Source organism: Clytia hemisphaerica, unplaced genomic scaffold (assembly GCF_902728285.1).
Source record: "Clytia hemisphaerica strain Z4C2 unplaced genomic scaffold, Clytia hemisphaerica genome assembly, whole genome shotgun sequence".
Lineage (NCBI taxonomy): Eukaryota > Metazoa > Cnidaria > Hydrozoa > Leptothecata > Clytiidae > Clytia > Clytia hemisphaerica.
The window spans coordinates 332,626-349,979 of record NW_027103902.1 but is presented as its reverse complement, the minus strand read 5'-3'; the positions used below and the strand labels follow the sequence as shown (position 1 = coordinate 349,979).

Genomic DNA, 17,354 nt, shown 5'->3' with positions numbered 1-17,354 from the left:
CGTCACATTTTAGGTATTGTCATTTTGCATCAGTGTGGCAAAATTTCATGAAAAAAATATAAAGTACAGCTCGAGAAATTCAAGAGAAATACCGTTTTTCCGGCGAAAATAGGCTGTTCCGGCGATTTTTAGAAAGTTCCGGCTTCAAAAATCACTTTTATTGACAATTAAACCATGCTTGATGGTGGGCATTGCTATCAATAATGTTTTTGTACGAAAAAACAACGAAATATAAGGAAAAAGTCCGATGAAAATCTGCAAAAACAGCGATTTCCGGGATATTTCCGGCATTTTCAGCCGGAATAGAATCGTTCTCAAAAATCGGACTAGGCCATGTTTTAGACATTGTTAATACGCATCTTTGTGCAAAAAATCAAAAAAAACTAATGATGAAATCTCGAGAAAATGCCAAAAACCCGGTTTTTCCGGCATATTTCCGGCATTTTCGGCCGGAAAAGTACGTTAATTGAAAATCAGGCTCTGTCATATTTTAGGTATTGCCATTTTGCATCAGTGTACAAAATTTCATGAAAAAATATAAAGTACAGCTCGAGAAATTCAAGAAATACCGTTTTTCCGGCGAAAATAGGCTGCTCCGGCGATTTTTAGAAAGTTCCGGCTTCAAAAATCACTTTTATTGACAATTAAACCATGCTTGATGGTGGGCATTGCTACAAATAATGTTTTTGTGTGAAAAAAACAACGAAATATAAGGAAAAAGTCCAATGAAAATCTGCAAAAACGGCGATTTCCGGCATTTTCAGCCGGAATAGAATTTTTCTCAAAAATCGGACTAATCCATGTTTTAGGCATTGCTAATACGCATCTTTGTGCAAAAAATCAGAAAAAACTAATGATGAAATCTCGAGAAAATGCCAAAAAACCGGTTTTTCCGGCATATTTCCGGCATTTTCGGCCGGAAATGAATTTTTTTTCGAAAATCGGGCTCCGTCACATTTTGGGCATTACCATTTTGCATCTTTGTGCCAAAAATTTGGAAAAACTAATGAGCCAATCCCGAGAAAAGCTAGTAACGAACGGACGAACGGACGAACGAACGGACGAACGAACAGAGGTTAATTTATAGGACCTACAGCCCACCGGGGTAGGTCCAAAAATTAAGATATAAGAAATCAAAAAGCATGGTTTTTAAAACTTAATTATTTCGCAATTCATCGCCCAGGTGGTATCAATCAGTCAAAGAGAAAAATAGACGCAGAAGTGAAGGTAGAAAGTTCATTCGCTTTAAGTGTGCACATTTTTTCAAAAAATGCTTCAATTCTAACAAAGCATATTTATCGTTCAAAGAACAAAAATCGAAAAAAGATTAGAAAACGAACATGAAAAATGAATAATACAAAAATAAACTTTTTTTCCTTTAGTGCTAAAAACTTCATTTTTTTGGTACAGAGGTACTTTGAAGCCTAATGATTTCAGATATATAATTATTTCTCACAGAGAATTATTACAGTAAAACAAATATTAGTGCAAATTTAAGCAAATGCAATTTGCCCGTGTACAACTAGTCTGCACTAAACTTATTTTCATTGTAAAGGTAATGCAAAGCTCCTTAGACATTGCACCGTTGTCAAGAAATCGAGCAAAAATCAGAGCCTCGATTTTCATTCGTGGCTACAGAAATACTATGTTTAAAAGATGCAAAAGACGTGTTGTGTATAAGAAATTGAATGTTGACATCGGAAATTTTCAAACTTCAACCTCAAAAAAACCACCTTGCCACCACTTGCCTCCAAAGGATTTTCATACCACAGTGGAGCCAAGACATTCAAGTCTTATGTATGTTAATTTCAGCTCTTCTGGCGGGACAGTCTTGGAAAGATAATTTCAATTGAAAATTTCGTGTCACTATAAGAATTTTGTCTGAATTTCTTGTCTAATGATGATTCTCTCACACCAGATTTCACAAATATATCCGGCTTGGTATTCTAGCCTTACTTTCAAAGTTTTTTTTCTGCAAATGTACAAAAAGAAAGAGCTAGAGAACTTTTTAAATATAAGACTGATAAACATTTTTGTAAATCAGACATCTTCGAGTCGCCATGACAGTTGTCCTTTGCGGACAAAGCTAGAACATCAATTGTTTTCTGAAACAATGAAAATACAATGATCGCTCTCCATCGTTTTATGAGTCGTTTATCCAGTGTATAATAAATCTTTGGGTATGTTTAGGCTGAATTTAGCTCAGGTTTCTTTAAAAACCGCATAGTTACCAAAAACCTCGCACTATAAATAGAACTGGCTAAAAATTTATTGAACCAATGACGTAGTCCAGATAAAATGTATTGGCATGCCTTGGTCAAAAAAAAACGAGGGAAAGTAAAGTTGCGTAAGGCACATCCATACGTGTGCTAATAACAAACAAGATATCGATTCACGTCTGACGTAGGAAAAAAACATAGTAGCTAGTAGGAAAAGCGTCCCAAATTAAACACAAAGAAACCAAATTAAACACAAAGAAACCAAATGAGTACCTTTTAACCCCTTCATTCGACCCCATATTTTATAAAAACATCTTCTTTCAAATTTTAGAAGACTTGACCAAAAAGACAATAAATTGTCGGACAATAAAGTACATTCTATCAACTTCGAATTAAAAAGAGGGTTGCAAGGGGAATGGCTCTCCATTATATACCCGACAATGATAACGTAAAAGATGAAATGACCTATATGACTTTGGCAAAACCAACACAGTGCAACCTGGTTGCCAAAGATCCTTGAATGATAAAAAAATAGCAGGAGTACTAGCGGTACTCATTTACCGACCAAAATTTGATAGAAATGTGAGTTGGCTCTGGCCACATATAAATCCAGTGCTGAGGGTTAAAACAACAAAAGGCGATGTGCCCTTTAATTGTGACGCGGATAAAATAGCTCATAATTATAGTGAGAGGTAATCTCATTAACAAACCACGAGGCAAGAGATCGAAACTGTTTTCGAAAACCATTTAGGGTTAGACTAATTAAAACCGCATGGGAGATAAGTAATTATATGTAGGATGCTCTGAGCAGTTTTCTTGGCGATACTTAGTTTCGGGGTATCTTCTTTCTCTATAAAAAGGGATTGGAAATGTTAAATCAATCATCAAACATCTTCAACCTTCAACAGAAGTAAACATAAGAAGAACACAACAAGAAACGCATAATTTTTAACGTAAGTTCATTTCAGCTACTCATTATTTTATTGTCAAGCTTTCCATAAGAAGGTTTCCAGATTCTCAGAATTTTTCATACTGACAGTTTCATGCCGTAAAGAACGTCAATATTCAATGAAGGTTTTCAAATAGTTAACAAAAGACTCCTTAATCTTTTCAGTTTCCTTGACTTAACTTAGTAAGGGTGACTCTGATCAATTTTTGGTCGATATACGAATAAGATTTTCTGCTCACCACAACCGTTCAATTAATGCTTTGCAAAAAAAACACAAAAAATACTCAGAAAACTGTTCAAATGAAATCCAATTTTCATCTTTATAGGAATGTATCTGAAAGGTGTGTTGTGCGTGTTGGTACTTTACCAAGTCCATTGCTACACCAAGCATGACGAAGGCCGAGGACCGTTATATAAGTTGAATGCTGTCGCAGATACCTTCTTGGAAAGATATGGCGTCTCTTATGATAGAATCTCCATCGGGCAGAACCTCATTGGCAAACATCCTCAATATCCAATCAAAAGAACCCTCATCCAATTCGAAAGTCTCCCAGCAAGTGTTTGCCCCGTTGGCAAGATCGAATGGGCCCGAGTTTACATGTATTTCGTGCGACGTCATCGTGCCAGTTGGCATAAACCTTCAAGTGCCCCGTGGCTCGATTACGAAATTGATGTTCATCGTATCAAGCGATCCTGGCAAGAGAGTTACGCCCGACCAAGATACCGATGCCAATCCTGTCCACACCACGCCTGGTACGCACCGTATCTGGATCTCGGACGTGATGCTGTCAATAAGCCTGAATGTAAGAAAACCACGATCTACGCTTTGACACCTAGTTCTTGGCAAGCGTTCGACGTGACTGGATCAATGAAGGCTTGGGCAGAAGGTGCACCAAATTACGGAGTTCTGATCAAAGTCAATGATGAAAAAACAGAAGGTGTTGATTTGAGATTCTGGAACCGTCACCATAGTAACGCCAACCTTCGCCCATATATGGTTGTACGATGCAAAGAATAAATCTCGTGAACTGACTGACTACTTTATAAACATTTTTTTGTTGAAAATTTCCTATAAATTTTTGTTAATTTATTGAATATTGAATAAATACTTTTCCAGGAAATAATATTTCTCTATTTAATGCTTTACTCAGGAGGTGTGGCTGGATAGGACATCCTCATGATGAATAGCAACACCGAACTCTAAAAAAGTAGACTGAAATGGACCTTCACAGTAACACCCGTTTAAAAGTGAAGCCCGCCTACCTCTCAAAACGGGGGAAATTTTTCTCGGAAGAGATTTCGCTATGTTTCAGAAATGATAGGTAGCCAGAGCTGTTAATTTTTGTCTCAATTATAAGATTAATCTTCAGAAATCCATTCTAGTCTTTATTTTAGGATTGACTGAGCACAAGAAGGTGACATTCGGAAGAGCTTTAAATCTGTATATGCAACAGAAGTTCGTGCATTGTTCCGTCGATTTACGGTGTAAAAGAAACTTCCGGTTAAGTATTGAACCCGGTATAATTTCATTGCGGACATCAATACAGGAAGTTTATCTTTACGAGAAACCTTCGATCAAGAAAATATTCCCATAGAAAATAAATGCATAGCTTGATTAGTTGATTGATTACTCGTTACAAAATTAGGTAATTAACCTTATTATAAAAGAAACGGTTCCTAAGGAGACACGGTTTGTGAGAGTTTTGCCGCTAAGTTGTTAGAGTCGATTCTCTGAAGTTCGAACTTCCATAAGCCATTTCTCAGTCGAAACGAATCATGGACTGATTGCGCCCCTATAATAGCTTCCCGTTTGTTTGACGAAAAAAATATCCAAAATTTTAGACCAATAGAATGTCATTCTGAGAGCGCGTTGGCCCATGATTCTTTTTTACCTGAAGGCTAATGTAATGAAAAATAGAAAAAATGGCAACAAAGAAAATGCAAACTAAGAAATCAGAAAGGACTACTAAGGTCAATCGTGAGAAAAGGAAATTTCTCCAAAAATCTGATTTTTATGGCAAAGATTTTTTTGCGTGAAAAACGGCTTAGCCATTTTTTAGAAAACCTTATCCTCGGTCTTTCTGCCAAAAATCAGAAAAAAACTAATGTAGTAATTTTATACAAAATCCAAAAACCATTTTTTCGGCAAAAAGACTCGGTTTGCCGATAAGTTGTTAAAGCGTCAATCGATTCTCTAAAGTTCGAACTTCCATAAGCCACTTCTCAGTCGAAATGAATCATTGACTGATTGCGCCCCTATAATAGCTTCCCGTTTGTTTGACGAAAAAAATATCCAACATTTTAGACCAATAGAAAGTCGTTATCACAGCGCGGTGGTCCTGATTACCCATGATTCCACTCGACCTATTATTCGAATCCTTCTATAATCTCTGCTGGTAAGCAGTCTTTGTCAAGGTGATGGAACCCTCTTATAATACTAACTATAATAGCAACCTTTGTAATTCGAAAAAAATATCATTTAGTTTGAGTTAACCGTATACTTGTTGTAACCACGGAGTTACTTCCATCTTTTATTGGTCGAACCCGGAACATACGAGACTTTGTATTAAATTAAAACAATCATTACTTCAGTCTCTGAATTTAGATTTAGCAAAAAGTCAGAAATAGTGAAAACAACAACAAACAACTTACGGTGAGAAGTTCTTTAGAGAATCTTTTCATAGTACCGAGATACATATCTTTAATCTTTTGGTCTCTTCCACCTTTGCATTCCACAAGCAAATACCTTGAAAAGAAAAGTCATGTTATTATAGACTGTGAAAGATTTTCTGTAGAATTCAAGGTCAAATTGCGGTGATGTAGGGGCTATGAATAAAGTCTTTTCGAGAATTTCAAGAGATCAACTACGGACCAATCAAAAATTGAGTTGGTTCATCTTTATCTTTGTGAACTTTCAGTGCTGTCATTATTTGTCTCACATTTTTAAGCAATGAGGAACGTTTGGAATAATATAGCGTCGTTTAAGAGTTTCTTGTTGACAGTGGCTTTCAATACTATCAAATAATGGAGCGTATCGAATAGTGGAACGTCTATGTGATATTCATGAAAGTGTTACACTTACCAATAAAAGAAGTTTGCAATTTGATCGTTCGAGCATGCCCGTGAAACCAAGAACGATGCCAAGTCTAAAGGCTAAGGTGGAAGGAAAACGGGAAAAAGTATTTAGTTAAATGATATCAACAAAAGCAAGGACGATTTGAATTGTCTGCTTTATCAACATAAAGGCTCCCTATTTCTACATCATGAAAAAGAAATTTAGTTAAAGGATATTACTTATCGTATTCATACAAGCTAATAGAAACTGCAAGGGTTGTAAAAAAACAATGTTTAAAGCTCGCCAGTACGTGTGCATTGTACTATCTGTAATAGTCTGTTCGCACAGTCAAAAGGATCTAGCTGCACTTGGCACAAAGTGGCGCCAAATTAACACCCGGAATACCCGAGGGTGTTTTTTTGTTTTTAAAGTCTTGCTGTGTGTCGTTTTCTTCTTTTTTATTAAAGGAATTGTTTTGTCAGTGTTAACTCTTCGGTTCTGAGTTGTTGACAAACAAACGTGCGTAGGTGTTCGCAGAAATGTTGTTTTCAAAAACGAAAGATACACGGCATTGAAATGACAGAGAAAAACTTTTAGTTTATCTATTTGCGATAACAACCCGCATTTTTAACCCGCAAAATCGAGGACGGTAAAAATGATGGTTTAACGCCATCCTCAGTCAATCAGGATCAGGACAAATCAGAAAATGGCCGTCTTTGTCGCTTAAAAGCACAGATACATAAACTCGGTATCACTTCAGTTTAGCTGGTTTGAATGCTAAAAATATTATTCAACCGCAGATGCAGCAAGAAACTTATGAGACAATCAGATAGGAGGGAATGTTGCCTAATCATAACAAACTCCCTTTTTTTTGGTGGAGAGGTCGACAAGAAAATAATCAAATTATTCAAAAGGTCCTATTTTTCAGTTTTTGTATTGGCAGATTTTGTTCGAAAGTTAAACTTTAAGAACAGTAGATAGTCTGTGTTAGTTGGCCTGGAAATTTTTTCATGCTATGAAAATGAAAACAAACACAGGAAAACCGTAGGTGAAATCCCTACACGTTTTTTATAAGAACATCCAAAGTTTTTCGGACGTTCTTAGCTTTTTGAGTTTTAAAGCCTAAAAATCTTCTCAAAATGTTCTTAATTCCATTCATTATCTTGGGAATATTTTGAAGCAATATCCTAAGATATTGAGTGTTTTAGAGTTCCTAAAGCCTTGTTCTTAACTAGTTTTTAAGATTTTTGCCATCGAAGCCTAATGTTCTGGTACAGTTTGTTCTTATAAAAGAACGTGTACTACACAGGTCGAAGATTTTATATGTATTGTTGTATGCATTTCAAGAAGGAGTTCCATAACTCTCATAATTTAAACACACACAAGGACTCTTGTTTAACAAATAATGATTTTACATACAGCCTGTCTGGTCACATGCTCTTGTTTTAGGTACTTTCCAGTAATTGTAGTACGCAGAAGTAAGATCAAGTCTCAGTAAATCGAATGGCAGGGGAGAACAAAATGACACAATTACTAGTACACTTTATTTAACGTATAAGGTTTCGGAATTCTTACGTCATAGAATGAATATCTTCACTCGCTTTCTCCATAAGCGAAAACTTTAATCCACAAAACATTGTGACTTATTCCAGATTAAAAAAAGTTTTTCACTTCCCTTCAGTTCCCCATTATCCATTAAGGCTATACTAAAAACTAAATTATTTTTCATTCCATCAGCAAGAAAATAGGTTACTACACGCAAGTGAGAGCAGAATAATCTGCTTCTTTAGGGGAAATTATGAAAAGCAGTATTTTGAAAGTGCGGGATTGACAGGTCTTCTCGTGCATTAATTTGCGAATTAATTTTGAGATTGGTCAAAAAGCATACTGTAGACGCTTTCTAATTCAATCTTCAAGGGGGATTGGACTTTCATCGAGTAAGGGAGCGTCGTTTATGAGAGTTTCTTGTTTGACGGGGACTTTAAATTTCATCGAACAAGGGAGCCTATTGTTATGGAAGCAAACGTTCGATTTGCGTAAGGTATTGCCTCTAGATTCGAACGTTTGCTTCCATAATGGCGGAAATTACATAACTAAAAAACACAAAAAACTTCTACTAAACTTTTCATCACATGGAAAAATAAGATTTATCGAAATTTGTATGAGAAATTATAGCTTCTTCTAAGAGAGGAGAAATTCTCAAAGAAGTGTTAATAGAAAAAACATTTCTAAGTCAACCATAGTAACTGAAGATTAGAGGTGATATCATTTGTTTTCGAAGTATTTTAAAAACCAAAAAGTTCAGTACTATTTCCCAGCTTGTTATTAAAAAAATAGAAGTTTATTTTGAAATAGAAAAATGTAATTTTCCATTAAATAAAATGTATTACGCGTTTGTTATTTAGTTTTTTTCTCTCCAAAATATTATGGGAACTAAAACATTATATCATCATCAAATACTTTTGTTCTTTGTTTTTCGATTCTCAGGAAAAGTTCAGAAGAAGTTTTCAAGTTGTTGGCAGGTCAAAAACAAAAAATGAATGGAAAGAGACGTATATACCAAGAAACAGCCTCGATGGCTGCCAAACTGGTCACGTTTGCAATTCTTCTACCACCAATATCAAACAAAAATAAAAATACAGACAGCGAACGGCTCATAAGACTGTGTATAATTCGAGCTAAGGATAAACTGAAAACGCGTTTCATGTTCTTGAAAAAGCAATTAAAAAGACGAGATGGAATATTAGAACTACCGAGATTAGACCAACTTTTTGATTACATGAAAGCGAAAAATTTGGTGCAAGATTACGGTATAAAGATTGCTCATTGAGAAAATGCTAAACCGATGAACTAAATTTACTGTAATTGTTTTGCAAGTGTTTTATATCTGATTGTCAACATTGCGTGGACGAATGAATGAAAGAATGACCAAACGAAATATAGTCGAGTCTTTATAACTCGAATATGCACGCGGAACACAAATTTGTTCCAGTTAAGGAAAAGTTATGGAGTAAGTAAGGTTTATATGTTCAACGGTGAAAAAGGGTGCGGCTATTATATTTTGATTTTTCCTGACATGTTTCGGACTCAAGGGAATGATATTTCTCTTAGAAATCCTATCCTGGGGTAAAGTTTATATAAAGTACTTTTAACTGAAGGGACATACCTCTTCTTTTTTGGATGATGTTGATTTACTCATCATTTGATTGGAGGACGAAGACACGTGATCTGTGACGTCATTGTTTGCTTCTTCATCAGTTTCTTGTTGTTGTTCATTTGATTCCGTCAAACCTTCTTCTAAAAAATAAAAAGGAATGGAACCTAAGTGATCAATCACTCCCACGTGGCAAATAAACTCCCTCTCGTTGTTAAAAACAGACCTGATATCTGACTTCAGAATTTAAACTTAACGCCCGAGAGGAGCATTGATAATTTTGTGAGCATATGGTTAACCCGTTCTGGACAAATTCTGTTTGAAGAGCCGTATCAACTGACTATATCAGAGAAAGAGCCAACTTTGAGTCGGTAAACATCAAAATCTCGTTAGAACACTCCCATTTTTTTGTAAACAGCGCAATAATAGTTTCCACCAGTAATGTAAGCTGAAGACCCAAATATTTAGTCTTTTTCGCGATCTTAAGCAATTTCTCTTTATTTAGTTCGTTTGAGCAGAAAGCAATATAAGCCATTCAATGCTGGAATTGATCGAAATTTTGCTAAAAAACAAGCTTCGTGTTCTTAAAATGTTCTTATAAAAGACTAAGTAAGTAAGGCTTCCTTTTCGTATAGCTGTCTACCCGAAGGTAGGAAAGGGCGCCGCTCCTTTCCCTGGATTTCTCCACTTACCCTTGATCCGCTTCTGTATTAAGTGGAACTGTTCTTACCAATTAATTCCATGTTCTTATCTGTGTTCTCATCACCTTCTGGTTCCGTGTTCCCTTTCCGTTGAGTGATGACGTCATTGTTATGATCGTCGACGTCATACGTGAGCGCTTGAACAAGTTGGAGTAAGTAGAGCAATAAATCCTGGTAAAGAAAGAATTTGTTGGAATTGAGGCTATTTCAACGTAGCCGGAAACTATTAGTACCTTCCCTTTTGCTTTTTGTTATAAAATCTATTGATCTTTTATTAATATACTTTTACTTGCTAAGAACACTATCAGGACTATGACAGTTATTCTTGTAAAAAAGAAAAATGTTTAAGAACATAATTATAAAGTAATCGAATTTTAGAACTTGTGCTTTAAAAAAAAACTAAGAAGAGAATCATATAAACTCAACTATCAAGTCTACAATGTGGTTTTCTTATTAACAATAGGATCAATTTCTACGGAGCCGAGTCTTTACTCCTTCGATTCAGCAGGCTTAGGACGCTTAGGGATGGTTTGTGGATGGTGTTGCAATTTTGTTAATTTCGGACGGCACATACCCGTCAGCTCGCAACCCTAGTACCCCGCGGGTTTCTTATACGAAAATATAAAAATTCTGATGAGTCATTTAGTTGCTCTTAATTTTTCTCAAGCCCTAAAATATTCTTATCGAGGTCTAATGTTTCAATATAACATTACCGAGTTTACGTATGTGTGTTTTTCTGCGACGGGGATGGTAAGGTTCTAATTTGTCTAAATCCTGATCACTTAAAGATGACGGTAATTCGGCACTTTTTTACCGTCCTCGATTTTGCGGGTCCGAAGTGCGGGCTCTTTCAAATCGCTTCGGTCACTCTACCGTCCTCAAAAGTGCAAATACATAAACTCGCTATTATCTTAGGTATTGCTAATTTGTGCATAATTTGTGTGATATTAAAAAGACAAAACATAAGACGATTTGTATTTCAAATGGTAGCCTATAGCGGTTGTTTATGTTTTGTTGAAAATACGCCATTATGGGAAGTAAACGTGCCGTTTGTCTCTACAGATTCGAACATTTGTAATCCATGATGATAGAAATTACTTAATTTAACAAAACACAACATGAATGATTATATGGCTGATTACGTTTAGCTTAGAATTGTAAGGGGAGCGGGTTGATTAATCCGTAACAGCCCTGCTGTTATCACCCCATAAAAAGAGAAAAAAAGGAAAATCTTCTAATTGTTTAGAAAAACTACGTTACTACGTTCAGGCTATTTTGAAATGTTTTCGATAAACCTCGGAACTATTATTCCCAAATAAACCATGTTATTAATTACTAGTACAAACAACCCCTGTAGGCTTTATACAATTTTCTACCATTCATTTTTTCCGATCCATCATCCCGTTTCATTAGTAAGAAGAGTAAATTCACCTCATCGTTAGCCTGTTTCAGCCTGGATACAGCGTACTGGCGCACAGTCTTGTTAGTAAATTGTGGAGTCAGCAATTCTAAGGCGTCTACTGGATCGATTGGATCCCATTTGTGTAAGAGTTCGATGGCTTGTTTGGTTTCTGATGGATGATTCCAGTTCACACATTTCAAAAATTTCGTCAGTGCCTGCGAAATATTATTACACGTTTTTTATAAGAAAATACAAAATTTTTGTTAAGTTTACTTTTTGAGTTTTAAGCCTAAAAATGTTCTTGAAATGTTATAAATTTCACCAGTTACTTGAGAAATTGGGTGTTTTAGAGCCCATAAAGCCTTTAGATGCTCTCAACTTGTTCTTAATATTTGGCCAACGAAGCCTTGTGTTCTTATAAAGTTTGTTCTTATAAAAAACGTGCGTTTATCAAAGTCGAAAGTCTCTTGGACAGTTTTTAAATAAACTGCCCCAAAGAACTTCAAATTTTCAAATAAGTTTTCTTTTGCTAAAACCCTCTCTCAACCCAACCGGTCAAACCCAACTATCTGACTGATAGTGAAGCATGGAGCTCCCTTATTTATCAAAACCATAAGATTTAACGGATAGAAGTGATAGCCAAACCTTTTTCTGACTTGTCAAATAGAATCTGAACTGCCATATCAAATCCTTCTCTTCAGAGGTAAGATTCGTTGTCGGTGGATACGTCACAATGTTCTGAAAAGAAAGGTGAAGAATAAGATGAAAACAGAACAAACTAAGACGTCACGGTTTCGTATCGTTCCGGTATGGTTTCTATTACGGATCGAGAGTGTTCATATTGGTTTCGGAACGTTTCGGAGCAAGAAAACGGTTTCGCTTTCCGCTGAAAATAGTGGAGCGAAGCCGTTTCGATCTGTTTTACTTTGTAACGTCTTCTTTTTTGACGTTTCGAATTTTGACGTTCACACTAGTTTTGGAACGTTCGTTGCGGAGCGATACGGAACAGTAACGTCTGAACATGGTCTAACTGAACATAACTATTACTTTTTGATAGACCACCATTCACTCGATGATTAAATTATGGTCAGTCCAATACTTTTAGGTGTAATCAATTAATTTGTATCATATTTTTCAATTACTATTTATTTTCAAAGTCTGTAAAATTACGTCAGTATATGGCCCGACGATTGCGTGTCCCAGTTGGCACACAACATTTTTTCAACGCCTATTTAACGTCCTTATAACGTTCAAATAACGTTCAAAAAATGTCCATAAACGTTCAAATAACGTCGTGTTTCAAATGAGCTGTTCCATTTGATACCCATACAAGGGATAACAATTCTCAAAAATGTGCGGATAACTTCTACAAAGTTGAGAAAATTTGCGAAAAACAACTGGAAATTTTAGAATAACTTTTGGATCCATGATTTTCACTGAAGATTGCCATCCAAACTTTGAGTATGAAATTAACTTAAATCGTTTTCTTTACTCAAACTAGTAACTTTTGCATCCATGGAAATTTGAATTACAGTATGTCCCTGAAAAATTCCAAAGAGTTTCTTCCGACCCTTGGAAAATGAACAAACTTATCATTTCGTAAATTTCTTTTTTGAAGACATCATATAGAAAGACAAAACTTACAGCCAACTGATCTCTTTTTCGTGCGTTCGGTTTGAGCTCTCTTGACATTGTACCGCTCCTGATGCTTCTTGTCAATCGATGATGTTTACTTTCTACTAAGTTCTCTTGTAGGATTTCTGGGTCGGGTACAAGAACGATTTCTGGATAAATTTGCGCATATTCGATATCATCAGCATCCTGAAAAAAGAAAACAGAAAAATGAAGTATCAACAAAATGGTGGTGCACCAAAAAATGTATATTGTGTTTTAATAGCCCATATTAATTTTCTAAAGGCCTGCTTTTTGATACCTTTTGAAAGATTCCACTTACAAGAACACATACCACGCGTAAATTTCTTAGACCGCGTGTGCGGGAAGGGGAGAGAGTTCTTTCTTTTGTTAAAAAAATACTGTGTAAGCAAACGGTGAGAGATACGTCAAATGATGTCTTCTAAGTAGCCCCTGGAATCAAACTAATTAACAATCATCTTTATCATGGACCAAAGAGAAAAGTGTTCATTTAATAGAATTCTACAGTATCAATCAAGAGCTAGTTCACAAAAACCACAGAGCTGTTTTACCCGATGAGATAAAGCAGAGGGCTAAAGAGAAAATGTTCAAAGTAATATAATGTCGTAAGATTGAAGCCACATTTCAGACGACAAATTAAAATCTACGACCGCGACGTCTGAAACTTAGGTTTGAAATATGTTAGAGTAAGTTAAAAGTGGGCAGAGAGTTGAAGTCTTTGCTAGAAAATGATTGAATTGGAAAGACATTTCATTGACTTTATACAGCCAACTTTCTTCCCACTTTTTTAATTACAATTAGAACGGACAGACAGGTAGGACAAAAAGTGGGCGATCTAAACAAGAACAAAGTAGCTTCAAACCAAAGACCTCTGTAAATCCCGAAGGGCTAGATGTCGTGCTTTAAGCTATTCCAAGCAAAAAAAAAGTGAATATCGCAAAAAATATTGCTGCTACAATTTTCGAAAACCCACGAAGCTTTTCTTATTGGTCAAGCGCTAAAATTCTATTGTAATGTCACGTGACCTAGGTAGGATTTCCTACCTAACCTCGGCACACTTTTCAGCCAAAGCACGACATAAAGTCCTTCGGGCTTTATAAATCTATGCTTCAAACCCGACAAAGGAGGGCTATATCTAATTGATTTCACCTGTTCAAAATACACGACAGCAAGTTCAGTACCAGTGTGTACAATACGAGGGAATTCCACCATCAAATAGAAAAAATCTGAATGACGTTTCTCTCGCTGAAAAAGAATAAAATTGATAAAATTAAAAAATGTATGTTGTATTTAGATATAACAAATGAAACTCTACGACTTAACCCATATTTACTTTTTCCAGTCAGTCAGTTCTTAGAAGATTGTGGATAATTATGATGAAGGCTGTCATTGTATCAAAAGAAAACTCATGTACTGTAAAGCTTTTAAATTAAACGCTATTGATAAATGTTATCAAATTTTTGGATTATTCTACGTTTTCCATACTATAGCTATCGCACTTTAGCTCATAATACTTTAACTACTTGTAATTTAAGAAAAAGCCCTGTTATTTTTCATAGGACATTCTAAGCACCAAAGTATGATAAAATTGTTGAGATATATCGAACTTGTTAATTGTCCAGAAATCTGATGACAAACATCAGGTTCTCAAAAAGAATTTGAAAATGGTGCGTTAACTATATGATCAAAGCAGAGTGTGGGAGGTGGGATCAATTGTTCACAACAAGTAAGGCCAAATTATTTAACAAAATGACTTCAGAGGAACGGAAAACCATCTGAGACGGGGAAACTTTGACTTCTACAAATGGAAAAATTAATCACCTCGTTGACCAGTTCAATTTCTCGGAACGTCAATCGGTCTAACCAATCCACTTTCAGAATGTGACCTTTGTGATGCTTTTTACTGAGCTGAAAAAAAAGCCAGAAAAAAATCCAAAAAATGACATTCTAGCTCTGAAACCTCAGACACTAAAAGATTTACTTAAGAAAAGGAGCTTAAATTAAAATCTTTGTTAAACATTGCATTATTGACATTTATGATCTTTCCTACTGAGCTGAAAAAAGACAGAAAAAATACTCGATGGGGTTAAAAATTGGAGTCGAAAAATTGACGTTGATTGAACCCCTGAGACCACTGCAAAAAATTCACTACATGTTTTTTTAGTAAAAGAAAAAGTTGAGTAAATTTTCTTTAAAAGTCTTGTCAAACATTGCATTATAGATGTTTTTCGAAGAATTGATCAAAGTCTCTTCAAGAACTACAATGTAAAATTTGGGCTAAAAAATGTAAATATTTATGTTTAAAAAAATGTTCAAGATATGAAAAGTCTTGTACAAAGCGAAGGTGAAAAATAGGGTTCTCCCAATAAAATATTGGACGATATATGAAAGATAATGAAAGTCAAACTCTAATCTAAACATTTATTATACACATATTTTTAGGCTTGAATTTCTAGTACATATTGTCATTCCTTAAATAACAAATAGCACTTTTGAAACTTGTTTTTAATGAAGACATGGATTGGGGAAAAGCTAAGCAAGGTTAACTGAAGGGTAAAACCTTAAAGTTTCAAACAACCATGCTTTTGTTCGATTGATAAAACCTCTAAAATCCTACCATTATCAGAATGAACAGATAATCATTACCTTTGCTAATTTGCTCATTTCATTGGCACTTTCTTTAATAAATTTTCCCGGTGTTCCTGCATCTCCGTCAGCAACTTTACCAGGCCATACTCTTAAATCATGGATGCCTTGTCGTAGAATACTGAATATAAAAAAAAAAGAAATCTGAATTCCGAATCTACAAAACATCAAAATACCGTCAATCGAACGTCCATATAACAATCCAAAAAAGCCCCTAAATTTCAATTCATTGTCTCTGTGTGTCTCGCATAACTCAAAGATATCTTTTATTCAAATTTTAGAAACATTATTCAAATGATCATTGGTGTTTTAAGTTCTTGCTTGTTATTTGACGATGGTTTTTTCATTTTTCGAAACAGTAAATATCTCAAATGTAAGCTCCTAGCCAAAGTAATTGGTTTATTTTGCCTGGAAAAACATACAACCGATACTAAAATTCATAAAAATATGTTAAAATCAAAATACTTGCTTTGATCTGTTTTATTTAAAGATGTTAGATTTACAAAGAGTGTAATTCCTATAAATCAAAACCAGAAAACATTTACCCATGTTTTCCGAAGACAGACACAGTAGTAGCGCCGACAGGTCTTGTCTTCTTTGCATCGTAAACATCCCAAATTGTTATACCAATCTACACAAAAAAAGGTTATAATGCTATAATCTAATTCATACAACATATAGTAACCTTGAAATATTGCATTAAACTTATTATGATTAACTAAAACAGCAATACGATATTTTGTATGTAAATTTAAATCTTTGCAAGCAATCATTACCTGAGCGTTTCGAGGAAGATCTTGATATTTCACTGGTAGTTGAACCCATTCATTCCAACTAAAAGAGAGAACCAAAAATCTAATTGAAAGTCATTCTCCAATATCAAAACAAACAAATGAAACAACGAAAGATGGCAGAAATTCATTTCAGTTTAAGTTGCATGTAAAATATTAGATATTTCGATTTAGAATTACTATAAAGGGCGCCAATACCATATTCTGTAGATTATCTCAAAAATACAAGCCTCCCTTTTTTAAACCTCATTCAAATACCTCTGAAAGTAGAAACCACTAGTCAGAAAAAGAAAGTTGGGAGAAAAGTATATGAGAAAGCAAAAAAGCAATGGTACACATTTTTAAACTTGGATAGTTGGACAGTTAACCTACTTCCATCGTGTAGTAAAAGCTTTATAAGCCGTCCTGACGGGCATAAACATTGGTTTACAATCATAGTACACAGTGACTGTAGCATACAAATCAGGACACGAACTAAAAGAAAGAAGGTTAGATGAATTAAATTGTCCAAACTCTTCAAAAAACTTAAATCTGACCTGAAAAGCATTGGTTTGTCTTGCCCTGACCTGACGTTTTGGGACATGGTAGTCAAAAGATAACATTAAACATTAAAAAAAGAGCCAACAATTTCAAGTTAAGAGAGCATACTGCACTGTAGATTTATTTATTCAGAGAAATTAACATATTATGGACCTAACTAAACACTCATTAAAAGTGCCCAATAATAGTGAAATTTGAAGGCTTTCCAGTTTAAAAGTTTTTAATAAACTGGTAAAGAATATGT

At 35.0% G+C, this 17,354-nt stretch overlaps 2 protein-coding genes across 3 annotated transcripts in view; one reads left to right on the top strand and one right to left on the bottom strand.

Annotated features, from left to right (window-relative positions):
• LOC136808930 (phosphatidylinositol 3-kinase catalytic subunit type 3-like) overlaps window positions 1-17,354 on the bottom strand; it is a 35,241-nt gene that overhangs the window by 10,464 nt on the left and 7,423 nt on the right. Inside the window, exons 3-15 of one of the 2 annotated variants that reach the window (XM_067065491.1) lie at window positions 16,943-17,044; window positions 16,556-16,613; window positions 16,325-16,410; window positions 15,780-15,900; window positions 14,955-15,041; window positions 14,283-14,378; window positions 13,125-13,301; window positions 12,126-12,218; window positions 11,510-11,695; window positions 10,108-10,249; window positions 9,390-9,520; window positions 6,251-6,321; window positions 5,821-5,914 (exon numbers count right to left, since the gene is read on the bottom strand). In XM_067065491.1, the coding sequence (XP_066921592.1) occupies window positions 5,821-5,914; window positions 6,251-6,321; window positions 9,390-9,520; window positions 10,108-10,249; window positions 11,510-11,695; window positions 12,126-12,218; window positions 13,125-13,301; window positions 14,283-14,378; window positions 14,955-15,041; window positions 15,780-15,900; window positions 16,325-16,410; window positions 16,556-16,613; window positions 16,943-17,044 (1,444 nt within the window). The remainder of the gene's footprint in view (window positions 1-5,820; window positions 5,915-6,250; window positions 6,322-9,389; window positions 9,521-10,107; window positions 10,250-11,509; window positions 11,696-12,125; window positions 12,219-13,124; window positions 13,302-14,282; window positions 14,379-14,954; window positions 15,042-15,779; window positions 15,901-16,324; window positions 16,411-16,555; window positions 16,614-16,942; window positions 17,045-17,354) is intronic. The other variant, XM_067065492.1, reaches the window with a different exon arrangement.
• Window positions 3,110-4,286, top strand: LOC136808931 (uncharacterized). The gene is made up of 2 exons (XM_067065493.1): window positions 3,110-3,172; window positions 3,495-4,286. Exon 2 carries the CDS (start codon window positions 3,497-3,499, stop codon window positions 4,184-4,186), a length of 690 nt encoding a protein of 229 aa, XP_066921594.1. The 5' UTR covers window positions 3,110-3,172; window positions 3,495-3,496; the 3' UTR covers window positions 4,187-4,286.

Bases quoted from the DNA above. Each gene is read 5' to 3' on its own strand.
- LOC136808931 (XM_067065493.1), top strand. From the start codon at position 3,497: ATGTATCTGAAAGGTGTGTTGTGCGTGTTGGTACTTTACCAAGTCCAT.